This window comes from Poecilia reticulata, chromosome 8, assembly GCF_904066995.2.
Source record: "Poecilia reticulata chromosome 8, P_reticulata-male-v2, whole genome shotgun sequence".
Lineage (NCBI taxonomy): Eukaryota > Metazoa > Chordata > Actinopteri > Cyprinodontiformes > Poeciliidae > Poecilia > Poecilia reticulata.
The window spans coordinates 19,858,726-19,885,739 of record NC_088837.1 but is presented as its reverse complement, the minus strand read 5'-3'; the positions used below and the strand labels follow the sequence as shown (position 1 = coordinate 19,885,739).

The window sequence follows — 27,014 nt, the reverse complement described above, 5'->3', positions numbered from 1 at the left end:
TTCAAAGACGAGTTTTTTTTTTGTTGTTGTTTTTTTTTAAACTCCACTACTTGCTGTTGCTATAGTTGGAAGGTCATTATCTCCAAGTGCACCTTTATTTCCACAAGTGGGAAAGCTCCAGGAATAATTTTGGGTTGGATAAACAGAAACATCTCTCCCCTGATGCCCCTCACCCTAAATATACTTCCCTCCTTTGAGGCAAGAGATAGACGAGGGATCTGGAGATGGGATCTTTTTTTATTATTATTGTTTGCTCTGTGCGTCCATTATTAAGATGCGGTGCTTACACAGAACAAGAAAACACAATTTTCCAGTCATAATGTTTGCTTTAGCTAGTTAGTCTCGCAGAGTGAATGAGATCCTTTGAAAATCATTTTCCCTAATTAGTGTATTTGGGATTCAAGAACTCTCTTGAGACAAGTCACTCAAAAAAAAAAATCCCATTTATTATTTAAATGTATTCAACAGTTCCAAAAGATAAGATAAACAAGTCATAGATTTCAATTACAAGCTGTTTGTTCTTGTCTCCGCATCTATAGAGGCTCCACCCTACAGAGCACAATCTCATTGGCTGCTGAGTTAAATATCTGTCATTGGTTGTTGCACAGAATACTGCAAGTCTGGGGAAAAAAAAAATAAAAAAATTGAAGTAGTTGTGGCGCGGCACATGTTAAAAGGCAAACACGCACTGATATGCACATGTACTCCTTTCATACACACACACACACACACATTGAACACGCACTCAGGCGTGCAGTCATGAGAGGCAAATTCACCCATCCAATCAGTTTCATTCTCACGCAAGCTGTCCGGCCACTATGTTGAACAGATCTCACCATAATGCCTTTGTGTCAGTGTATATGCTGCAAATGAATGGATGACATCCAGCGAAAAACACTGAAACAGAAAAATTACGCACTCACTGTTACACTGCTCCAGCGCCTTCTTTTACCACCCCATCTGGTGGACTCTCCCTTCTGCCCTCTGCATCAAAAGCCAGATTTTTTTTTTCTTCTTTCTCTCTCTTTTTTTTTTGTTTTTTTTTTTGCTGCCTAAGAAAGCTCAGAGATCAGCACGGCACAGAAGAGGGAGGGATCAGTGCTATGCGACCCCTGAATCTCAAGATTTAACTTCTTCACATGGCTTGTTGTGCCAATTGGAGCATCAACACGAAGCCAGAACAATGAAAGGATTATTTAAAGTCTGCTTTAATCCAAAGAGAAGCAGGACATTGTGTGACAGTGCAAGAAACAGTGTGAGGGGGCATTATCTATACGAGATGTTACCTTTTCCATATATATATATTGGAAGTGCAGAATGTATAATTATTCTCCACATGAATAAAACATACAGTAGATACCCAATGATGAAGGAAAAACACCCACTGCAATAAAATACTTAAAGTCTTCATTTAAATATTTCTTTTTCCAGCTGTTAGATCTCTTATATGCATCACAAAGAACATCTCTCATTCAAACAGGATATCTTCACAAGGGACAAATATATTCCTTTTTTTTTTGTTTGTTTGTTTTCTAAATCTCTTTTGTGCAGAATAGTATGCATATCAACAAAAATAAAAACACAATCTAGGTTAATTTGCACGGAACAACACTACAAGTTCCAGCCAGTCCAGTCCTCTGAAGGGACGGCTGACTGCCGCTGTGGAGTAAAGAGGTGAAAATCATCCACTTTTGCAGGGTTGTCGTTTCTGTTGATATCTCAGTGCAATGGAGCAGGGCTAAAGAGGAGAGACACTGTAAGTGAGGAGCTTCTGACACATCGGTAATGTGGCAAGGGGTGCGGAAAACCAGCCCATCTAGCATCCCACGCCACCTGCTAGCTGGTCTCGGTGTGTCCTCGGGGAGCTTTCCATCCCGGCTTGGCCGCGGGAGCCTGGATGTCTTGGCTGATGGATATGAAGCAGAGGTGACTGCGATGATGGAGAGAATTAGGAAAACTAGAAAGCATTCTGGCTTTTTTTAACACACACAAAGCCTCCCCCCCCTTTTTTTTTTACCCCCCTTTTGTCATGAAACTCTCTCTGAGTATCTTCCGCTTTGACAGTCTCTGTGTCTGTTTGTTCTCAGTCTGCGTAGAGGATGAAGCCAGAGAAGGTGCTGTACTTATTGTTGTTGCCGCCGTGGGCTTTGCCTCCGTCTAGTTTGATGTACACCTCATCGCCTGCGTCCAGATGGAGGATGACACTGTTTGAGGCGTAGTCATAGTTCTGGTCAGCGTCTTGGGCAATGGCACTGGCACGAACCTGTAGGAATGGAGGTGTGGAGGGGGGAATATGAAGAGAAATAGATAGTCTTGTTAGTTACACCATATGTACATATATAGCTCATTTCACACAGCATATGTTCAGAATCAGTTGTCAGTCTATCTTCCTTTTCAGACAGCTAGATACCAAATTTGGAGTTAATCTCAATTTTAAAACTGAACCACAACACCTGGCTTAGACAGGACATTCTTGTGAAAGATAGTTAAGGTACCATTTATAGAAAGATACGAGGAGATATAGATGGATGGAGAGATTTAAATGTTTAAATCCATATAATTTTTGCCCTCTTGTTCATTGAAAAAAGCGAAAATATGTAATTAGAGTAGAGCCACAGCGATACATCCAAATTAGAGGCTATTGCAAACACACACACACAGTTAAAGGAAGTGGACATGGAGGATTGGAGGATCGTATATAATTGTTATGTTGCCAGAATGATATAAACGTGTAACAACATTCTGCAGTTTGAATGAAAATAGATGACCAAATAATATTTTACAACAAAAGCCTGTTGTTATCTGCAGTTTCATTACCCTGAGTTTGATATAATAAAAACAGAAGAGGCTTCAGGGAAATATCAAAGTTTACACGCTTCCCTAAAATAAATTAAAAGTACTACACTCAGCAAAACGAGCATAGGCTTTATACAAATAATGTCACATCTTATTAAAATCTGTCTATTGAAGCTAAATTATCTTGCAAAATACTTTGCATAAATATTCACTCCCTATTATTTTATGACATTACACCCACAAACTTCGGTGTATTTTATCAGGATGTTATAATAGGCAAAGAAGACTGTCAAATGGAAGAAGGATGCATGTTTTTAAAACTATCTTCACAAATGAAAATATAAAAAAATCATGTTGTAAAACAACCTTTTTTTTGTAATTGCAGCTCCAAATATTTTGTTCTATTGACTGATTTAATTTAGGACGGGTGTGTAAATAAAAATGCACACCACACTTTTCAGATATATACCTCTGATATTAGAAAACATTTTCCTGCCACTTAACAATTATGCACGACTTTGTGCTATGACATGAAGCATCGATAAAATACCAGCTTTTTTTTGCCATTGATAAAATGTGAAAAAGTTACATTGATGCGAATAATTTTGCAAAGCACATACAAGCAGGAACTCTTTAAATGTGATAAATAATGTCTTGAATAATGAATATTTATATATTTTTTGTCCTTACTTTCTAAAATTTAAATCACAAATTTTACTGATACGTTTAGATACCTGCTGCAAAAATTATCTTTTCATTCCACCTTTGAAAACATTCAATATTAGCCACAAATTTGAACTTGCACCATGTGGGTAAACATAAATAACATTTTGAACATTTAAATCCATATTTGACAAGAAAAGGTTGGCTAAATTTAAAATGTAGGTATTAGACTTCTTTTCCTGTTGGTGCTTTGTTTGGACATTTGTTGTGGATTTGCAGTTTTTCAACTAAATAAACTGTAATTTGAATTAGAAGCTTAGAGAAATAAATACATAAATAATGATTTTAAAGTTTTCTCATTTGTTGTGCATGAATGTAATTTCAGAAACAATGTTTAAACAAGTTTTATGCATGATCATTTACAAATTAAAGGAAGCCAGTTTATAACAGGCAGAGATTACATACAGTATTTAAGTGATTGTTAAAATCAACCTAGAAGATCGTGAATATTCTAGGTTGCAAGAGTAATGCAGTTGATTACTCTTGTAATCAAATAACTGGGCCTAAAAGTGTGACAAAAATAAGTAAAGCTCTATATGTGGTTGCTTCTTGAAAAGTTTTAAAGTCTGAAGTTAAAAGAATTACTGGACAGAGCTGACATTTAACCCACAGGACCTACAAGAGGGACAGTCAAACCTCGGGCCTTTCTGTCAAGCAGATTTATGGTTTCAATTGAGCCAGTGGTCTTTCATAAAGAAAAGAAAAAAAAACAAGGAGCGAAAAAATACTAAGGTTTCACCTTGGAACAAAAGGTCCATAGAACAAAAAGTCTCAGAAGCTCCACAGCGAGGCACACTCACAAGGTTTTACGATAGAAATCATTCAAAAGTACAAAAAAAAAAAAGAGGCAAACTATCAATAACAGGAGATCTCTTTCAAGAAAAGTAGGAGTGTCTGGTAACAACTGACAAGACCCATGGGACTGATCTGCCTAATAAATAAGTAAAAGAGAAGTATTTTTCCGTCTGTGTTTGCTCACAGAGTGTATTTCTGTGACAGTGAATGTGTGAGTCTGACTACAGGGCATTCGTCGCAGCTTCCCAGTATCCTGTCCTGGGTAATTAAGAGCTCCACTACAAACACTCGGTGTCTCTCTTGAGAGGAAGTTTCGGTGCCACTCAAGTTCGAAAACATCAGCTTAATTTTCCACATGCGTGGTTCGTGTGTATAAGTGGTACAAATGAAAACTGCTGGTAGATTTTCGAAATGACAGCTGAGGATTTTATATAAGGCTGGAGGGTCAGAGGGAGTGTACAGCATTAGGTCAATATGGTTCTCTAACTTATAACTGCTAGATAACACAGTTCTGTTACCGCTTTCTTTTTAAAATTAGAGAACTTAAAATTGGATTTATCTCATATGCCAGTGCTGTTAAACAAAGCTAATCTTGCAAATAAACTTTAAATTGAGTTGAACGTAAACCAAAAAGATCTTCACAGAATTCTAATTTTCTGTAGTTGTTTGTGCCAATTAGAGGAAAAACACATTCTGTGCCTTACTTTATTCCTCTTGGACAATGGAAATGTTTGCTAAAGGACAGATATAGATAATCAATTACATTCTGCAGTGCAACACTGCCACTTGATCTCAGTCCAGCTTAATATCAATATATAATGAAAACCAGACTGAAGGCAATAAACTTCTGGAACAAGTAAGATGTGGATGTGCTTACAGTGCAGACCTGGCAGAGTCACTGCCTGCGCTTCACAAACTGTCAAATTAAAGACATTTAGAGCTTTATTAAACTGCATTTCACACTGATTTTTGTCACTTTGACTGTTTTTGACGACAGCAGAAGAGAGAGATACATCTGCTTGTTTCTGTGTTCCTCTATATTAATTGACCAATAACTAATCGTGCAGTACAGCAGAGTCCACACTTAAACCAGACATGAACTACAGATTCTGTGTATTACCAATGTTTATGTCTTAATCTTATTGTGTGTGTGGCCACTGCACTTCTGCTGCAAAAGAACTTTCCTTAGACTATAAAATGTATCTCATCTTCTTTCTAAGATTTCTGGTAATGACAGCTCACATTTACCAAGAACTAGTTCAATTCAGTTCAAATAATTGAACTAATTGAGTTCAGTTCAAATTAGTTCAGTTAAAGCAGAATTCATTTATGTTCATACATAATCACCTAAACCGTTCCACCTTGTTAAGTAGTTATTGTTCATTTATAAATTTCCTAAAACAAAGTCTGTAATAATTTTCAAATTACACTTTGTCATTACATCATTGTCTATTCACAAGCTGCTGTTGTCAGCAAATTTGCATCATTTCAATTTTCTTTCATAAATGATAATACAATGAGGTCAAACTCACGTAAAAGCTGGTCTCCCTGATATATTTTCATGTTTTAGTTACATAAAGTAGAAGATTAAATAAAATGTGATGCTGATCATGGGTATCTGTCAAGTTGCTACAATTTTTTCTTTTTTTTTCTTGCTCCAGTTAAACCACTGTTTTTATGTTCTTCCCTCTTGTGATCAAGCACCATTTGATTCAATTTAATTCAAGTTAGTTTATCACAAAACACAACAAATGCCATCTCAGGGGACTTTTCAAGAGGGCCAGACTCAATTCATATTCAGTAATACAACTATAAAAGTAATTCTGTACAGGATGAGCAACGAACATTAAACAGATGGGAAAAAAGAATTAAAGTCCGCAGAAAAGAACTTCACTTTAAAAGAAAGCAGATAGATAGATAGATAGATAGATAGATAGATAGATAGATAGATAGATAGATAGATAGATAGATAGATAGATAGATAGATAGATAGATAGATAGATAGATAGATAGATAGATAGATAGATAGATAGATAGATAGATAGATAGATAGATAGATTGATTTTTTTTAGCTAATTTATCTTGTAGTCTGTTTGCTCTTTATTTAATTATTAAAAGTTTTAAAGTTAACCAGAGGGCTCCAGGGTTGTGGATTTGGACAAATGTACCTTGCAGCAAGAAGGTCTTAGGTTCAATTCTTAGCCAATGGTCTTTTCACAATAAGTGTAATAACATTCTCCCAGGCATGTGTGGGATTTCTCCTCCCACAGTCAAAAAAAAAAAAAAGAAGAAAAACAAAATTAACTATTTGGTTAAATCTGTTCGGTTACTCTAAGTTTCCCTTAGGTACTATATATGTGCATGTGTGTGTGTTTGCATGCCTGTTTGCCTTGTGTGTTTCTGTGTTGGCAACTTCTCCAGCGATCTCCTATGTATCTCCTCTCTCTCCCAGTGACCACTGGAGATGCGCCGTGTAAGGATAAGCTGGCATAGAAAGTGGACGAACACGCTAACAGAAGACATTGTTCCTGTTTCCATAAAAAAATAAAAAATAAAATGTTTCAGATCCTTTTGTTGAGGATGAAAGATAAAAGCCTCAATGCAGGAAACGGCTTAGCTCCACTGTTACACCAGAGCAGGAGGAAACATCTTTTATTTCAGAACTCCCTGCTGCACTTCTGTAACTTAGAAAAAACTTTCTAGTAACCACATGACTGGTAAGCTAAGACACTGTAAGATTAAAAGCCAGTCGGCTGTGGCTCCACCATCTGCAGCAGGACCCCTGACCACGTGTGCAAAATACCAGGCGCCATGTCCATTGTGTCTTCACTTTTTCCTCCAAATGATTTATTTTAATAGCTAATGCTGAATGCCCACATCTAATAACTCAATAGTCAAATTAAAAGTTGAGGAAAACATACATTAAAACAACAAATGTGTTCACCCAAAGCTCTCAACTTTAGATATTTTCTGTAAAAATAATAATAATAATAAAAAGTTAAAGTTTGTCAAAAATATTTTAAGCTTAGCTCAATCCCAAATAGAGCTCTGTTTAGAGTTACCAGTCTAAGGTTATCATATAGAAATTTGCATCAAAGTTCTCCAAAGGCCTTTGCTCTACTCATGAACCCGTTCATGCACAGCACTGATTCTCACAATCTCCACTTGCTGCCTGATCTACATCTCAGGGCTTTTATACAGCTACTAACTAAGAGAGCTGCAACATTTGCTACTAAATGGAGCAGAATTGAATAAAAAGATCATTATTTTCTCCAGAGAGGGAAAAAGGTAAAGCATTGTGCATCATTCGATGTAGTCAGTGGGTAAACAAGCCTATTAGTCACGTTGTCCAGTAAGGCAAAATTGAGATCAATAGTTTTGTTTTTGTTTTTTTGAAGCTCATTATTGGGAATTCTGGTGTTGGAGTGCAAAGTTCCTCAAATGGGTTTGGGGGAGAGCAACTGGACCAGCTGAGGTCATGGAGGATTCCTAATACTGAGTTGGTCTGCTTACGAAGTTAAAATAGCAGTTGAATTGACAAATAAAAGTGATTTGTGTTAAATGAATAAATCCACAGTAGGTTCATCTTAAAGTAAGAAAAAAAACCTGAAATCAATTCCATCTAGTTCCCTTTTTAATTGTATTTTTGCTCAAGTCTGTTTCAGAAAGGCTTATATAGGATACTAACATATTTCACTTTTGACCTTTCTTTGTCGATGCAAAGAGCTTTAAGCTAATCTTCTCCAGTTTTTTTTTTTTTTTACTGCAGCTAGAACATTAATATGTGCAGAGGATGTGCAGAGGCGTCAAAAGTACTTATTAAAATAGCAAAGACAAAGATTTGCTTGCATAAACTCAGCAGCCACTGGTTTGTTTAGTTGTCAAATAAGAGCACACAGTTACTGCAGCCTTGTAAATTGGCACCGGCGTTAAAACGGTTGCCTTTAAAGTGGAAAAACCATGAGGGAGTCTGCTAACGCTCTTTTTTTCCTAAGGAACACAACGAGAAACTCACAGAGGCGGCTGCCGCAGGTCACAAATTCAAACTGTACTTGAACCATTACTTAAAAGACAAAAAAGTTTTACGGAGCGACACCATGTGTATGTAGCTCTGAATTTTTAGCCTGGACAAATCAGGTCACAGCCAAAAGTGCTTTGATAACACTTCATCTTCATCATCATATGAAACACTTAAATTGAATACACTGCGATCGCAGCCTGAGAGTTACCTCCACCATGAGACGAGGTGTTACAGGTAGGATTTTCAAACATAACACAGGAGTTTCAAATGTACCACTTGCAGCTGTGCTTTATCACCTCTCTGCGACTTGTGTTATCATCTTAGTTGCTCATGATAATATTCCCTCTCAGGTTTCCGACAAAAGCCTTCTTGCAAGTTATCTGACTCTTGTTTCTCTGTGAGATTCAGGAAGTCTCAGCTGGTCTTTGCTTTACTTCCTGCTCTCTGAGTTGAAGATGCGTCATCGCGGAGCGCGGCTGACACCTTTTCTGCATTTTAAACAGTTTCTCAACGAAGACAAACGCACACGAACAGAACAGGGGCCACATAAAGCCATGAGATCACTTTAGAGTTGGTAAGGCTTGGCCTCATCCAGAGTGCCCTCCCACACACTTTCAAGCTTGAATAGTTTCTTTTTTTTCTTTCTTTCTTTCTTTTTCTTGCTCATAAAGGTTCCTAACTGTATAAAAAGATCCAGAAGGACTTCAAGTATCACCTTGATAAGAGCAGGCCAAATTCTCTAAATGTTAGGAAAGGGAATGGATTTGATCAGCTTTTTGACTATAAACCATTTTAGGCCCTCTTTATAAAAAAAAGAAATTAAAAAAAGGATCTTTTGTTACTCTTTGAAAGGAGAAAGGACATTTGCCATTTTTTTCAATCAAATATTTAATGACATTTAAAGGAATGTTTGACATTTGCTCATTTTTGGGTCTTTGCTGAGCAAGTTATGTAATTGCAGGGACTTTTTTTTTTTCCCTGACCTTCCTCTTAATAAACTCTGCAAAGTTCACATTTACAAGAAAGCCTTAAGGCTTAGTTGTATATCGAACCTTAACAGTCGCGACAAAATTGTGTTGGAGACACTGCAGGGTTCTCAGACTCCTCCAGAGCGGGTTCTGGACAGCAAGCGGAGGCGTCACTTTAGAAACACGAACTGCGCAAGTCTTGGGAAAGGTTGTGAGATGCAGGAGTCATATATAGAAAATAGTCATTTTATTTTATTGTTTATCCACATGATTAAATCTAGCACAGTTCATATCGATGTGCAAACAACGCCTCGCACTGTGACTCTCAGACGCAGGCGTCCGGTGCATATTAATATGATACGGCGTGCCACGAGCGTGCAAAGTCAACACAATCTTATTAGAGGGTTAGTGTCGTGGGAGAGGCAGCTGATGATGGCTCTGGAGGATTTGTCAGCTGGGATTTTTAATGAAATTTTTTCAAAATATTTGCTTTGCAGGTAGGCGCACAGGAGCCGGCTACCTCTTGGCAATGTCACAGCTGTGTCAAATATCTGAGAAATTCTCTTCAATGGGGTTTTAAAGAGATACATTTGTTTTTTTTGGGGGGGTGGAGGGGGTTTATTTATTTTTGTTGTAAAAAAAAAAAAAAGTAAAACCTCAGTGAACGTGAAATCCCATAAAAATCCAAGCTCTTCCACGGCAGTATTTCTGTTTTTATTTTGTTGTTTGCTCTAATGGTTTTCACGCCCATCGGAGGCTAACTGCTGCAGCCCCCCATCCCCTCCTTTTGCTTTTAGTGACACACATGCATGAATAAAGACTCTATTTTTGAAATAATGATGAAGAGAGCCTCTTCTCCGAGCTCTTATTTTCTTTGTGTGTTTTTGTTTTCCTCCACGCCGCTGAAGAGAACTTGTTAGGGAGACGAGCGCTGGGTTCATATGCAGGCAGCGTGGCCGATATGTAGCCTGTGATGAGCAGGACAAACAGCCGACTGGCACTGCATGACCTTGACACAGAATATGTAGAGGAACTTTGACAGGACAAACAAAGCGTGAGGCCGCAAGCGCCTGCCTCAGCGATGGCAAATGAGGTGTCAGCGATGTTGTCTTCCTTGTGGCTGCTCGTGCGTGTTTGCATCCGTCACATCGTCAGCCTGATGGCTTTGATTGAATAATATTCCGTCTGTGGACCGAAAATCCAAGGCTGTGCTTTGGCTTATTAGTTAATGCACGCCTGTAACGGGAAGCTGTGGATTCTCTAAACTTCCTCTAACTTATGCAGTCTAAGTGTGAACGTCGCAGTCGCGAAAAATTAAGGGACTCACGCGAGCAGTTTGTGCCACGCAAGAATTCATGTCACTCAGCCTCAGTCTTAAAAGACTCTGCGCTCACTAAGTGTAGCATTTCACAAAGCATTAATTATATATCTGCTTGTAAAAATCATCATAATTTAATGTTTGATTTGTTGTTTGAGAAGTCTAAAACGTCTCGACGGGGCAGTTATCTTACAAAAGGGTTTTGTCTCAGTGACAAGGACGCGTCTCGTGGCTTTCCTGATGGGGGATTTGTTGACTTGGTGTTGAGCCTCCATTTTGGATCAACGAGTCTATTGGTCCTTCTTAAATCAAAGTGTGCTGCCGTCTAATTGTGTTTGAACATTCCAGCCGTGAACCGCATGCCTAATAGCAGCTTAGATGGCTTCGCCTATTCGCTCCTGAGCCCCGATCCAACATTTCCCAGCCACAGACGTATCAAACGCGCATAGTAACAAGGATAAAAACCCGGAGACGGGCTACACATTCATCAGCATTTTTCCCCTCTTCCGTTTCTTGTTTTACACAAATACACAAGGGGTGCAATTTCACTAAAATAATGAGACCGGGTAGCTACGGTGATGTGCAAGAGAATTGTCGTGTCACAAAGCGCCATGTGTTACAGGTTTATTTGCTGGAGGAAACCTAAGTGAAAACATGATAAGAAAAATGAAATGGTAACAGGAGATTTGCCATCTGTCAGACGGGAGTATAAAAAAAAAAATTCTCCTGAATTAATTCCACCAGCTGTTCACCTCGTACCTGCATACGCAGCCTACTTTAAAACAAATCAGCATTGCTGCACAAATCTCTCTCTCTCTCTCTCTCCCTCCTGATAAACTTGCTTAAAGTGATTCTAATACTGCAAGATCAGGAAAGGATATAAAGGATGCAATATTTCATCAGTTTATCGCATACATCGCGAACGCTTGCGCCTAGATACCGACAAACAGACAGAAGATGAGCATCACATGGGAACGGCTAGCTCTGCTGAGTGAAAACAGGGCTGGATAAAAGGGCATCAACTCTGACCTACAATCCAGCCCCTCTTTTCTTTCCCGTGCCTGACTCATCCCACTCAGTTAATTACTGAGGCTTTCTGCCACCAGCGCCAACACCAAACCCTTGATCACTCCGCACTGAACTGTCTGAGCTGACTCCTCAGCACAAGGCCCCATTTTTACAGTTTAGTTCCTTGAAAGCCCCGAGGCACACCGATCATAAAAATAGGACTATTTGAGAATGAGCGTTTCTGAATTGGATCGAAAGGGGGGGATCCTGCCAGGTTGCTTATGATGTATGTTTTTCATATAGCACCCAATACTCTCTGGGCAGTTTCAGCTGTTTTAAATTTGAGGAGGGCAATAGGTGTTAAGCACTTTGAGTTATGCCGCAGACAGCGAAGCCATTTTAGGTCATTGACTTGCAGCCTTCCCGTTAAGAGGGAGAGGATAATTGCGGGTATCAGTGAAGCCTGAATTCAGGGGACATCTAAATGTCAGGGGCGTGGGGAGAAACAGAGAGCGATATGTTTGCATAAGAGGTTCAGGGGCACTTGTCGATCTCCCATATGGCCCTCATTATAATGAAGAAGCTTTGTGAGTCAACATCACTGCATCCTTGAGTCAGCCAGTCACAGGAGACGAGCCTATTTTGGTTTGTATGTTTTGGCTCGCTCTGTACACGAGACAATACACATTAGCATTATATCACGAGCTTCCTATTCACATAAACGATTGCATGGAGAGTCTGTGTGCTGCCAAGGTGTGAAGGCTCTTCATTTAAAAAGATGTACGGTTGTGTCTTTTGAAATTAGAAAACCTCTGAAAAGTTCAAATTCATAAAGTAAACCTGAGATATTGCAGATTGTAGACAGTTTTACTTTTATTCTCTCCTTTCCTGATCTTATTTAAAGCTAAATAAATCATATTGTATAAGATGAAATAAAAAGAAAGACTATCAATACATAAATATTGTATAAAAACATGACATGACAGCAGACAGTCTTTGGCACCTTCTACGAGGACGATAAGACACAAAAGACATTTCAGTAAACAAGAAGATTATCAACAGAGTGCTGTATGTTACTCAAAAGTTGAGTGGAAGGACAAAGTGTGCTAAAAATGGTTCCGGGTTGTGAACCAAAGACCAGTCAAAGGTCTAGCAGAGAGTCACAAGTTGTAGGAGGCAGATGAAGATGGTTTTCAAGAGGCACAACACACAGACGTATCCAGGACAGTGTGCAAAGTCACCTTAAGAATAAAAAAGATCACAGCCTACTTAAAGTAAGTTCAACCTCACAGATTTTGTAGTAAGATTGGATAAGCGAAGAATCCAAACCGCTTGAGAACCATTGTGAAGTTTCCACAAGTGGTGGGGATCTGGGAATGAGTTGCATCTGCTGGTCCAGTGGGTTTTATCAGACAGTTCAGCTTTCTACCAGGAAATTACAGAATATTTCATACTTCCCTCTGCTAACGAGCTTTATGGAGATACTGATTTCATTTTCGAGCCCCTGCACATGCTGCCAAATGACCATAATATTATGGTGCTTGATTGCCCTGCAACCTGTCCTGACATTAACTCCAGAGAGAATCCATGGAGTAGTTTATTTTGTAAGATGAGACACACCAGACCCAACAATGCAGACGAGCAGAGGGCCGCTATTATAACAACCTGGACCTCGTTAAGAACTTCACCAGAGCCACAGATCAATTGTTCATATGCCAAACTGCATTGATGGTGTAATTTGTGCAAAATAAGCTCAAACCTAGTGAATTTATTGAGATGCAACTTTGCAGTATGTGAACATTTTAAGAAGAAATTGAAATATAGCAAGAAGAAATGTTGGGCAGTTCTGAAACATTAAATCTTCTCCAAGAATGATAGATTTTCTCCAGCGAGCTTCCAGATGACAGCCCGATGTCATCTTGACATTTCCAATCTGTGTGGTATTTTCTAACAACGTTGGCCAATCTTCATTTAATAGCTCTCGCACCTAATTAGGCCAGCTCTAATGTTCCACTCGGCAGAGTGTCAAATCCAATGTCCAATTACACAGAAGATCAAGGCCAAAGGTCCGCCTCCGCTACGTCTCAAGCTGATTATAGAAGAAGTGCCATGATATACACACATCGTGGAAAGAAGCAGGTCTCTCAGAGGAAGGAAAGAAAAGCATGTACTCTCACACATACACTCGCACATAAGGGGATCAATACCACAAGCAAAAAGGCTGAGGGACTAAGGGTGGCTTTCTCAAACCCCGCTTGTCTCTTTCAGACAGAGTGCCTCTGTTACACCAAGCAAACACACAAAGGCTCCTCAGTGCACAACGAAGAATCGCAGGTCCAAACATTACCAGAATGCTAAAATCAATCAAGCCAAATCAAGTGTTGCTGTAGTGTGGATACTTTGAGTTTGAAAAGTAAAGACAAACTGTCTTTTGTCATATTAATGGGTTTACTGACATCTCGTTTTACTATTAACATCCTTCTGACACTCAACACAGCAGACCCAATCCAGATGGCTCGGCTCCCGTGTTCAATGTTGGAATTGTGACCAGATGCTAAACACTGCGCGCGTGGGTTTCACCTGGATATGCAGCAACAGGATAAACAATCTGTGTTCATGTGTATCAGAGCTGAAGACCTCCCGGAGGCGCCTTTACGAGTGGAGATGGTCTGCGACGAATGGTTTGACAAGGAAATGACATGTGACTGTACTAAAAGCCAAGCAATGCTTAATGGTTAAAAGGGGAAAGAAAAAAAAAAGTTTTTCTTAAAAGCAAAGTTTGAGGGAAGACAACATACTTTATAACTCATTCTGCTACACAGCAATGCATCACTTGAGAACAATGAACAATACAAAAGGCGCTATGTTTGGAGTAAATCGATTTTGAGGTGTCACAATCCACGTCTCCCTGGCTCCCATTTTTGGAGCAAAACTTTTTTTTTTTCTTTTTTAAGATAAAAACTTCTAAAGAGGAGTGAGCATCTGTGGACCATAGAGGAGAGTTGGAGGGCACTACACCGCTGGGGTGGGTCGAGGCAGTGGGCTAGAAGGGGGCGGCAAAGCAGGAGGGTGTGTGTTGGAGTTTGTGTGTAGGTATAAGGAGGAGACTGCAGTGGTAATTGCAAGGGAAGAGGCATGTGCACGAAGGACGTTGAAGCTTATTAAAGGAGGAGACAGAGTGATTATTCACTATGGTCCTCTTGAGAGACTAACGCTGAAGTCATTGCTTTTAATTAACTTTGAAACGGTTTTGCGGATTAATAACAATATTAAGAAGGGAACTGAGAGGAGAGGCGCAAACACATCCTGGATCTGGTTCAAGCTTTTTAATTACAATTAAATCGACAAGATGGCACAATAGCACAATAACCGTGTCTTTTCTGCCCTCCTTTCTTATCCCCTCCACTTAAAATTTGTCTTCATTGTCACTGCCAAGTCCCCGAGAATGTGGCCAAGAGGCGCTACAGCAATGCATTGATTCATTAAGGCGAGCTTTAAATTCTAGACTTAGTCCAGAAGTACAAGCATTGAAGACAACAACAAAAAAAGTTGCAAAGTGAATGAAGTGGGGTGAACTGCCATGTTCAAGTTTGACCCGAAAACTGCAAAAGTTTGGGGGAAATTGCTCGAATTGTTCTGTTGCACTGTACCAAGAGAACAGAGGCACAAGTGGAAGCTGTGAAGAAAGAAGGCGACCTATAAAAGCGGAAGAAGTACATGCTAAGGTGAAAACGTCGCTACGCAGGCCCTAAAACTCCCAACACTTGGCTGGATCCAAAAGATGATAAAATACTGGTATTGTTTGCAATTCCCCAGCCTCCTTCGTCCTCCCCCCTCCCCCCCACTCACACAACAGCTTTTTGCAGCTTTAATGAGCTGAGTAAAGCACCAGCGAGGCCGTAGGAGCTTCTGCTCGACTTTCAGCACTTCATCAGTGGTGAAGCACGAGTCGGAAAAATATTTATAACCATTCACAGTCATTTACACAAAGTAATACTCGCGAGGCTCTTCCATTAAACCAGGCTCAACACCTAATAAAAAAGTGAGAGGTCTGCTCACTTATGCATTAGCTGTGCATGCTTGGGACAGAGGAGGACAGAGTCAGAGCAGCAGTTGCCACTTTGAAAACGTTACCCGGGTCTCAGGAGATGAACACTGTGCTGCTAACTTAAGTACCTCCACACCTTCCTCTTGAGGGTAGAATGAGGCAGGAGCAGAAGGCGTTTTTATGGCCACATATGTTCTTTACCTCCTTCTATATATCAATGCTTTTACACTCACCCATAAACATTACTGTTGAGTAAGACATTATACATAGAAGGTGATTGCTGTAACTCTCTTTTTTTATTTCTAACCGAGCATATAGTTGAGGGTAAAGGAATTAACCTTTGGCTCCTTTGGTGAGACTGAAGGTTCACGCTGATTTTAGCTCCACATGTCATGGTCTTGGCTTGTGCACAGTAAAACCACTGTAGGTTTATGTGTCAAATCTGTGTGTGTCATCCTTTGGAGCATATTCCAAGAAGCATAAGCCCTTAAAAGGTTTTGATTCAAAACCTGCTGTCTGGAGCCGTTTTGTTTATAACAGGACTTATCTCAATTCTTTTTTCTTTTTTTTTTTTTTGATACTTTGTTTTTTTTTCTTCACAGACAACACTCGTTTCTGTAAATTACAGCCATCTAAAATGATTAAGTAACGTGTTTTATTTATCAGTTTATTAAATAATTCATGTGTCGCAAAAGATCGAATGCTGTGTGTCTCATCACATCAGTGCATCTCCGTGTGCATAATTCACTGTGATTTTATGTGACAAGAAACAAAGTGCATCTGAGCTTGTTAAGCATCAATTTGGACATTAAAAATGCATTTTGGGAAGGGCAATACAGTAAGACGTCTTAATTTGTCATTTCTAATAACTTCATATCATGCTGGCCAGAAACTGTCAGAACTAAGCATTTCTCTCCTTTAATATGTCTTTAATGAGGTTCATGTGGTTACATGGCTGCAGCAAATTACCGGTTGTCTTTACGTCCGTGGTTTTCTATAGTTTCTAGTACTAATATAGAAATAGCCTGATATTTACAACTTACGCGTGCTTTAAATACACTTTCTCAATCGAAAAGTTAAAACAGCATGCATGCCGCGGTCGAAAACGCGTGCTGGCGCCACTTTGAAGAGAAAAAGATCTGACGGATAGCTGGAAGTTGTGAAGTGTACTGACAGGCGCGTTTGGAGAGGACCCTTCAGGGCGCACAATAATATTAGAAAACCGAGCATCAAAGAGGACAAGAATAAATCACATAAACGCATTTAACACGACTTTGGAAGTGGATGAGTGCTGGAGCCGTAACGCAGCGCACTCCGCTAAGCTTTCACACTGGATGTGGCGCATTATCTCCCCTTCATGCAGCAGCGTTTACAAAAGTTCATTTGTCACAGGATTAACTGTGACTCCGCAAACTAATAACGGCAATAAAATAATAATTATTATTATTATGGCTTATTAATGTATCAAATAAAATAAAAGTAAATACAGGACTAGAGATGCCAAATTATTATTATTTTTTTGCGTTTGGAAGCTTAAAAATTGTGTTCATTCATTTCATTTCCATCCCCGCTCTGAAGCGATACAAATGGCAACTTGCCACAACTCCCGTTCAATTACACTAATTTTAGATAAACGGACTGCGAAAGAGAGAGAGAGGAACAGCGCGGATGTTCAAAAGGTTTTCCGAGTAAAGGCATCAAGGGTTCACTTGCTCTGCGCGTTCAGCCGGTACCATCTTCTGGATCTGGACGCGCGTATATCTCGGGACGCATCACTTCAGGAAAAGACGCTTTGGAACGAGCCGTCACTGTTTGTTTTTTTTTTTTCCATCTCCCGGTGTGGATGTGTGCTACGGCTGTGCGCTTTTAACCGGACTACAGATGCCCCGTTTGTTTTCACAATGCTTCCCTTTTATTTTAAGGGCTTTCTGATATCTTCTGGCAAAACATGGATCTTTAAGCAGGGGCGCTGCAGAGGCAGCGCCAAAGGAAAAGTCAAAAAGTCTTTTTAAAGTACTCACCTGACCGTTCTTGCAGAGGTCTGCCCACATGCTTGTGCCATCCCCTCCTCTCATCAGCACATGGTAGATGAAGAAGTATGTACCCGGTATGCTGCAGATGAACTTGCCCGAAATACCATCGTAGTTGTTGCCAAGGTTGGTGACCACGTCGTCAAACTTTAGGATCTCATAACCTTCATGGGGGTTTTTAAGCCCGGCATAGAAGGCCACCCGGGGCACTGTGCTGTAGGTGGCTGTGCTGATAGCTCCATTACCCGCCAGACCCAAAATCCCAGTCCTTCCATGATCCCCTCTGTCACCTGGGGGCCCAGCTGGTCCTGGTGGCCCCGGTTCACCAGGCGGTCCGGGTGGTCCAGGTGGTCCAGGCGGTCCAGGCTTTCCTGGCCTGCCAGGCTTTCCCTGAGGGCCCTGCTGCAAGGTGGACGGTGGAAGAACATTGCTGTGGTCAGTCAGTGCCTCTGCCTCACCCTGCAGACCGGTGGAGCTGGTGCTGCTGGCCGGAGTGCCCTTGTTTAAGTAAGGGTCGCACACCATACGACAGGTGCCCAGCATCTCGTAGTGGCTGGCATCTGTACTCACGGAGCTGACAAGCACAGGGATGAGTACCACCAGCACCAAGACCAGCATAACCCCCACAGCAGCCGCCACCAGGGTCTTCCTCCCGATGCTGAGTCGGGGAAGGGGCTGCGCAGCCAGCGTGGGTCTCCCGGGGGCGGAAATGGTGCCTGTTTAGTGTGGGGAGCCTGTCACTGAGGAAAGGGATCCGGAGATCCCAGGAAGAGTTGCAAGAGGAGCGGCGAGTGTGTGAGGGTGAGACAGAGACCCACATACACTTAATACAGCTCACTGCTCCACTCAGTCACACTCAAGTAGGCAAGCAGTCACTCAAACATAGAAAAAGACTTAAGGAAACCCAAGCATACACAGGGAGACATTCAGCGCATACTTACAAACACAATGTGACTTGTGAGAAGAAGCAAGAAGTATGCAGAGCCCAGAGGAATGGAGTGAGAGACAGAGGGAGCGAGACAGAGGGAGGGAGAGGGAGAGAATAATGAGAGTGGGTGAGCATGAGAGATACAGAGCAGCCACTGTGAGTGTGCGTGTGTATGTGTGTGTGGTGAGTTTGTGGTGCCGTGTTCTCAGGCTTGGCTTTTTATACGGGAAGCAGCTCCGGAGACCCCACACCCACCCTCTTGCTCCCCCATCGCGTGAAAGGTTGGTGCGGCTACGTCCCCTTTTTCTCTCCTGCTCTCTCGGACGAAGGACTCTCCAACATGCAGCCTCCTGAAGCACAGAGGAACCAACACAACACCCCGGCCACCTTGCCTCCCTCTTCACTTTTCTTTCTCCCTCCTTCCCCCACTTGTGATGTTATTTCTCACCCTCTTGCGTTGTCTTCTCTCTCATCAACATCCAGCCTCTAAAAATAAAGATGGAGCTGTGGAAAGACAATCCTTTCTCTCTTTTTTTTTTCTTTTACTGGAGGTGGGCTCTAAAGATTTATGCATATATGTGCGGAGACACAACACTTAAATGTACTGTGCCAGAAAACGCTAGCAGCTTCTCAGAGGAATAATAGTGCTAATTGCAAAGCTAAATGCCAAGAACAAACTTATAACCTGGCAAACTCTTTAGTTAGCCTGATAAATCTTGAATCACATTAAAAAGCAGAAAAATAAAATCCCGTGCACTGCACTGAGAAGTGCCGCTCCTGATTTTTTTTTTTGTCCTCCCTGTCGATAAGCATGTTTCTCCAACTGAATCTACCAAAATGATTTCTTATTGGTGTCATTTTTGGAGCATTGATTTCATGGTTTTTTATCAAATCAAGGGCCCTGTTTTGAAGGGGGGAGGAATCGATACAGAGCAATGATGTAATTTGTTTGACATTTTCATCCCTTGGTGTGATGAATGGTAAAGTAAGAAAGCAAATGACAAAGTGTGTAGATGGCAAACATTCATTATGAAGGGTTTGTTAAGTTTATAAGGGCTTAGGTGTTCTGTGGTTGTGGCAGTATGGATGAACATAAGATGGATGGACGTAATATGTTATATGTATTGATGGTTGGGGGGGAGGGAAGAAAGGATCACGATTGGAATGTAGAGCAATTTCATACAGTATGCATTCAAATGTGTGTTTTTATTCAGGTGCAGCTACAGTAGAATGTAACATCATCCTACTTCCCCCTAACAGAGTCCGTCTTTGTTTGCTTTATTTGCACTTACATATTTCAGATTATCAAATAGATTTTCATATCAGGAAAAGATAAAGTAGATACAAAGTGCAGTTTTCAAATTATGCAAGCTAATCATGGCCCTGTTGGAAAATGTAAGCACAGAGCTTGTTAAGGCATGAATTAGCTGTGATTAACCGCATTCTACAGTGAGAGCCATTATTTGAGACTTATCCATGACGTCACAAAAGAAACCAAAAACAACCTCAAAATAACTGCCGGACCTGCTTTATTCAGTAAATATCAGTTTCAATGGTTCAGTAATAACAAACAAAATTTGAAAAATGGTCTTTGTGGGAGCTAACAAAAGTGGATCCTTTCTTTTGTTCTTTAGTGTTAAGCTCCAGCACACAATAAGAGAACAATCAAGAGAACAGTTCCCCAGTAAATCCACCTCTTCATGTCTAAAAAATAACAATGTGAAAGTTTTGGATTTGTCCAAGTCAAAGTCTGCATTTAGATCAGATTCAGAATTTCTGAAGCTGATAAATCTAAAAAAAATCTTCCAATGTGGAAGTATTAAAACAATTCTGCAAAGAAGAATATGCTAAAATCACTCCACAGTGATTTAAAAGACTCTTTTCAGTCGTTACCATCAAGGGCAGAGTAATTATTTTCTTCCATAGAGCCGGCTTGGTTTGAAAAGCTTTTTCCCTTCATAAATGGAATCTTCATATGAAAACTACATTTTGTGTTTACCAAGGTTACCTATTACATAGGTAACCCAATATAAAAGAAATAGCTTGTTGACACAAAACATATATGTGCAGCGAAAAAGCAAAAACAGAAGAAATCCATAAGGGGCCAATACTTTTTTACTGCACTTTTTATTAAACTTCAAATGATCGCTATAACTACTCAAGAAAAAATTGGGTACATATATCCTTATATATATATATATATATATATATATATATATATATATATATATATATATATATATATATATATATATATATATATATATATATATATATAAACCTTCCACTAATTCACTAAAACTGTCCTTACTTGTGAAGTCAGCTTGCACGGTCATTGGTCTGTGAAAATCTGCCAGCTCTTGGTTTTCTCAGATAGTTGCCTATTTCTGGCTTGGGACAGTTTGTCCCTGAGCTGGACTGAGATCTTGTGATGGATTGAGATGGATCAATGAGCAGGATGGCTGAATTTTGTTTTTTTTTATTATTATTTTTGTCACCACTACACATGACTTATTGCCAGTTATTGTGCAGCATTTGCGAATCTTTATCATCATTAAACTTCAGCTGCACATTCAAAGAATCATCGGGTGGCTGTCTAATTTATCATCTTGCAGAGTTTGATTCTCAAATAACTGGCACACAGGTGTGACTGGGATGCATTGCCTGATTTGTTTTTACTCCTCATAACAGTCATCGAGTTTGTCTATATGAGGAAGCACACAGGCCTAAATTGGTTTTCGGGGGGTTTGTTTAACGGGGGGATTTATTTGTTCTTCACACCTGCCAGCAGTAACTGCTGGTCATATCGCTGAGATCCAAATATCTATGAACCACAGAGATCATAGCACGTTGGAGAGGACAAACAACGAGTGATTGTGATGAAAGTGATGCAAGGAATGGATACGAAAGCAATTGGAAAAAGAGAAAAATGTACAAATGCGACGTTAAATGTTGCAACAGCTGATCTTTAGATCAGATAATGTGGTTTGTTTTGCATGAGAACATAAGCAGAGAAAAAGAGATTGTGAAAACCTAAGGAAGATGTCTGCAATATCTGACATTTTCTTGCCGTAATATTCAGATCCAGAAGTTACACTTGGATTATGTTTATTCAGTAAATACGTTTAGGTTTTGACTGCAAACGGGTCCGTTGAGACACAACAGGACAGCACATTTAAAGTATTTACAATATAACTCCATATTTGATATTCAGTTACTATTACATAGCAGCAATTAAGAAAAACTTTTTAATGCATAAATGTTAAGTTATAGCCATAGAAGAGCTGCAGAGTCAGAGGGAAGACTGTAGGCAGATGTCCAGAAAACTGACACTCTCCACAAAAGGTTCATTACTGAAGAAGCTGATTGTTCAGAGTGCTGTATGCAGGCAGAAAGTTTAATGGAAAGAAAACGTGCGGTTGGAAAAGGTGCACCAGCAACAGAGCTAATCACAGCTATGAGAGGAGTTTAAACTGGGGCAGCCTTTTGGTTTAATCAGCGCATTAAGAGCCTCTGCACACAAATAACAGCTTTTCTTCCATCGTTGTCCTTTATTTAGCTCCATCCTTCTCCACATCAACTCTGACCTGTTTCCCTTTTGTCACTGCCACTGCCATGTGTCATCACATCGTTCTTCTATAAATGCCAGATTTGTAGGGTGCACATCTGATTAATGTTGTTGTTTGCTAGTGAAATCCCAAATCTGTTTAAAATCTGCCCAAGACGAGCTGTTTCTGCCAACGACATTATGTTCTCTTTCTATAGATATACAGAGCCAGAGACGCTGGCTGCAACATCGTCTCTCTCCTGAAATAGCCGTCGAAGGAGATGCTGCTGGTAGTCTACTCTGTTTTCCATTCCATGAAATGTACGACTACTGCAGAGTTCATCTATTGTGTTCTGTTTTTTTCACCCAATGAAGTCAGAAAAAACAGCTGCTGTTGCTAATAACTCTGTGTACTTTTTCTTTATGATAGAGAGCAGCCCCTGAGGGTTACTCTGTGTTCTTTGCTTCTTTTTCCTCCATATGTTCTGTCCTCTCAAACCCCCAGTAGACGGCAGCAGATGGATGCAGAATGTGAGGCAGGTTCTTCTGGAGAACTCTTCCTGTTAAAAGTTTGTTTCTTTCCACTGTCGCCACATACATGCTGAGTGTCAGGGGTTGCTGCAAAGTTGGACTTGATCCAGTCAACAATCCACTACTCGCACAACATTTTAACATGTCAAAGTGGTTATTTTTGGATATCTTTACAAAGAAGTGCACAAATGCTGGCACATTTCCAGGATCAAGGCGGCATCAGCATCGTAAACCCGTAGGTGCATCTGAAAGATACCACTGGGTAAGAAAATGGCAGGATTTGAAAACCTGGGGACAAGAGCAGTTTTTTATGGCACTTACCATGCTTTTAGTGATGCGTGTAAAATCAGAGTCACCTGTGAGAGGGTCGGTCAGTGTAAACGCTTCGTTGGCCGATTGTCCTATTAAAATGAGGAAAAGCTGGACATAAATATGTTTAAAATCACCCAACATTTTTCTTTTTAGTTTTATTTGTACAAATGCAAATCACATCAATACTCAAACGGTATATGCAATCAAATGAATTCAAAAATAATTATGTTCAATTCGGTTCATTCAAAAAGAGTTCAATCCAGTTGTCAGATTCAGATTTCTGCAACATATATTCAAATTCCTGCAAGTTATGCAATGACTATTAGTAATAAGCTTTCTAATACAAGCAGCAGATTGCACTGAATATTAATTTTGATGCTCTCTCTCATCCCAAGCAACCACAAGGTGAAGGTTTAGGTCAGGTGAATTTGCTGGCCAAACATAGTGATACTTATTATAAAAGTTTGTGTGTGTGTGTGTGTGTGTGTGTTGGAACACGGCGGCCCATCACCAGCAGAAGACGCAGCTCCACAAGTCATCACAAAGTTAGGAAATTTCACCTTAGACCTAAAGCAACTTGGATTATATTCCTCTCCATTCTTCCTCTGTGCTATGGGACCTTGGTTCCTGAATGAAATACAGAATTTACTTCTGCACCTTTTTACTTTCTACTCCACTTTTTCCCTCCACTTAACTTTCTAAAATTTTTCCAGAGCCCTATGTGGGAAAAAAAAAACCAATGACCTGTGTGTCTTAATCTCCTCATGGAGAGTACAGTGACTGTCTGCAGGACAATTCTCAAGTCAGAAGTCAGTCAGGGTCATATATGTCATCATATCCAAATATTTCTGTAGTAAAATTATTTAATTAATCTCATAATTTTCTTGTTCTTAAGAGAAACTGATTTTTTTCTCTCTGCAAGCCACAATAATCAAACTTACAGGAACACACACTAAAATTGATGAATATGTGAAGCCATACTTTTTCAAATAAATTGCATGAATAAATTAACTTTCCACTGGCATTTTATTTAATTACGATTGAACCTGTATAAAAATACATTGGGATAAAATTAACTTTCGACTGACAATGTAGATGGCAAAAAAAATAATTGAGAACTAAATCTTATTCTAACAGAGCACTGACAGCCATACAGTCAATTTCTTCAAAGAACGGGAGCGAACAGGAAACCACAACCTCAGCCGTGTTGTGTCCAGACATCAGCCACATCCAAAACACACCTCAAAAGATTTTAATCACTTTGTTGTTCACCTCCTTTACAAAGAGCTGGAGAAGCACAACAATTTTGCTTCCAAAGAGTTTCAGAGGCTCACAAGGGAAAACCGCAAAACATAAAAGCGTTAAAAAAAAAAAAGTTCTTTCAGGTATTTGATTTTGGGGTTTTTTTTCTCTCAAAAGGAAAGTTAACAGGTCAAAGAAACAAAAGAAACAACATCACAAACACACAAGCAAACACAGTAGACTTCTCATCTCCAGTTGAGTTTGTGTCTCTGATTTACTTCCCTTGTGTTGCTCCTGGCCGAGGCTTATCAAAGAGCTTCTTTCATAAGTGCCAAGATCAAGCCACTGCTGTGACTGCTTGGCACCCACTGAGATGGTTTGAAGATGGCTGGGCAGAGGTGGGGGTGGGAAGGTGGGGGCTTCAAGACATCGAAGCAGGCCAGAGGAACTCAAAATTGAGGGTAGCTATCGAAGGGAGGTGTGTGTTTGTGTGTTTGAAGAGAAATGGGTTCAGACGGTAAATATTCCCCCAGCTCGTCAGGAGAATCCTGTTAGCGTGTCGACAGAAGGAACTGGCAGAACGAAGCGCTCCTTTGGTCGAGCGAGGGATTGTTTTTGCCATATATGTGCTGCAAAAATTAATATGTATTTGCTCAAAGCCGTCTCTGCCTCAGCAATTTCTTGCTGACGAGCAGCGTAAGGCAGCAGGTGAATGCAGACAGTGAAGGACACGACTCTGGAGAAAAAGTGCAACACCGCTACCACACACAAACATAAAAACACCCCGAGGCTGTATATTCCTCGCCACTGCTGAAGCCGTGGTTCCATCAAGCCTGACATCTGGCCTGTTTACTGAAGCCTGGCACTGCATTGCAAATTTACAAAAATAATTGTGACTGGGCAGAGCAGAGCACATTGTCACAAAGGAAACAGTCTGGTGTGCCTGCTTATATATGGTAAGTTTTGACAGCAAAGTTGTTACAAAATGTTGTCACCTTTTTTTTTCTTTTTTTTTTTTCTTCTTGTGATGTCACATTTGTTAAATCCCCCATACGGCTCGAACTCTTTACGGCAATCAGCTGATTATGGCGGCTTGCTCTCTGTGCAAGATTACGAAATATTTACCAGCTGATTACACAGACGGAAAACACTTAGAGGCAGGATAGAGACTATTAAAAGAAGTTGTTTTGAGGCAGCAGCAGAACAAGGCTTCAGTTTCAGTCTCTGTTTACTTGTTGTCTCGTTTTGCTTGTTTTTTGCTCGACTGAGCAGCCTAGCTCTAGGGCAAACTCTTATTTAACTCCTCGTCCTCCAGCCAGTAAAATAAAGTGAAGCGAGAAACTGCAGACTTGCTCTTTTGACCCCAACTGCTAAAAGACTGAATATTATATCCAAGATTCCTAATGAATGCGGTAATGTGATGTATTATGTGTGCGCGTGATTCATGTGTGCTGTGCCTCGGTCTGCCTCGCCCGCAGCGAGACGGTCGTGCCTTCACTCAGTCTTGACTCTTCTCCCCTCAGGCACCCAAATGATGGGATGACCTTTCCACCTCGGCCGGGGCTGGGATGTCACGCGCAGCATGAAATGAAAACTCATCACCTTGCTAAACTCTTCACATCACTCTTTGCTCTTCCTCCCCTCTTGCTCCTGCATCTGATTTGTATTCTGCTGCTCATGAAAGGTCAGACTTCTATATTCTTAGGATATGTTACATATACAGTATTTATTGCCTGTGCTTTTGGCTGTCATATATAGAAGTTCTATCGAAAGAAACACTTATTTCGGTTAATTTGTGTGTATTAGGTGGAGATTAAATTGCAGTATGAAAGATGTATTTAATTAGTACATGCTGTAAATAAGATGAGACTGGGTGTATGTATTTATAGGGTTACTCTCTTCTCTCCCCCTGATTGTTTTCTGTCCTCGTCTGGTCCACAGGGACGCCCCAAGGTGATTTCTCTCATCCAGGCCATGAAGCTGAGAGGCTGTCAAAACCACAGTTTGAGTCCACAGAAGAGTCTCTGTGGCCCGGTTTTGCTCTCAGCATGGGATGACCGGTAAAATTGAAAAAAATAAAATAAAGAGAGAGTATTCAGTATGAAGGTAGATCAAGCATGTAGTTGATAACTTCCCTAAGATGTGACGACAGAGTTGACAAAAAATGCCTCCTGTTGCGACAATCAGACACTTTAATCGACTCAAACGTCCGTAACTCACCCTGACTTACTGGTTATCGGAATCAAATGCTGACGTGAACGAAGCAATGAACTTCATTTCGTCTGAATTATGAATTGGACATTTTCACTCAGCTTTAACAACTGCACTTTTAAAGGAAGAGGAGGATTATCGTTTTCATTTGTAAGAATAATATGAAAAATGTAACACCATACTTGACTCTACAGAGAAAGAATAGCTTAATTGTTACTAATGGACAAACAAGAGATTAAACACATCCCTTGTCACAAATAAAGAGAGATAAGATTCACAGAAAATACACAAAACAGACACAAATACGAAGCATCACCTAAAAGGAACTAACAGAAAATAAAATCAAACACCAGTGGTTTTGGTTTTGGTTTTGATCAGAAGCTCTTGGTTCTGTTAGTGTCTTTATGGTGATAATAGGCTGATTTAGTAATAAAGTTTAGTTGGTTGTTAAAATTCAGTTTTGCGTCCATAATGGCATCCAAAGCTTTTTTTTTTTCTTGCTTTGTGGGTCTTGCTGAATGTTGATTTCTAACTTC

At 40.2% G+C, this 27,014-nt stretch overlaps 1 protein-coding gene across 1 annotated transcript; it reads right to left on the bottom strand.

The window, feature by feature from the left end:
* Positions 1-425: 425 nt before the first annotated feature.
* On the bottom strand, positions 426-18,878 carry c1ql1l2 (complement component 1, q subcomponent-like 1-like 2). Its single transcript, XM_008417042.3, has 2 exons — positions 17,699-18,878; positions 426-2,263 (listed from the first exon to the last, which is right to left on the bottom strand). Exons 1-2 carry the CDS (start codon positions 18,323-18,325, stop codon positions 2,084-2,086), a joined length of 807 nt encoding a protein of 268 aa, XP_008415264.1. The 5' UTR covers positions 18,326-18,878; the 3' UTR covers positions 426-2,083.
* Positions 18,879-27,014: the final 8,136 nt, after the last annotated feature.

Bases quoted from the DNA above. Each gene is read 5' to 3' on its own strand.
- c1ql1l2 (XM_008417042.3), bottom strand. From the start codon at position 18,325: ATGCTGGTCTTGGTGCTGGTGGTACTCATCCCTGTGCTTGTCAGCTCC. The intron at 2,264-17,698 runs GTGAGTACTTTA...CCATTCCTACAG, and splicing joins ACCTCTGCAAGAACGGTCAG to GTTCGTGCCAGTGCCATTGC.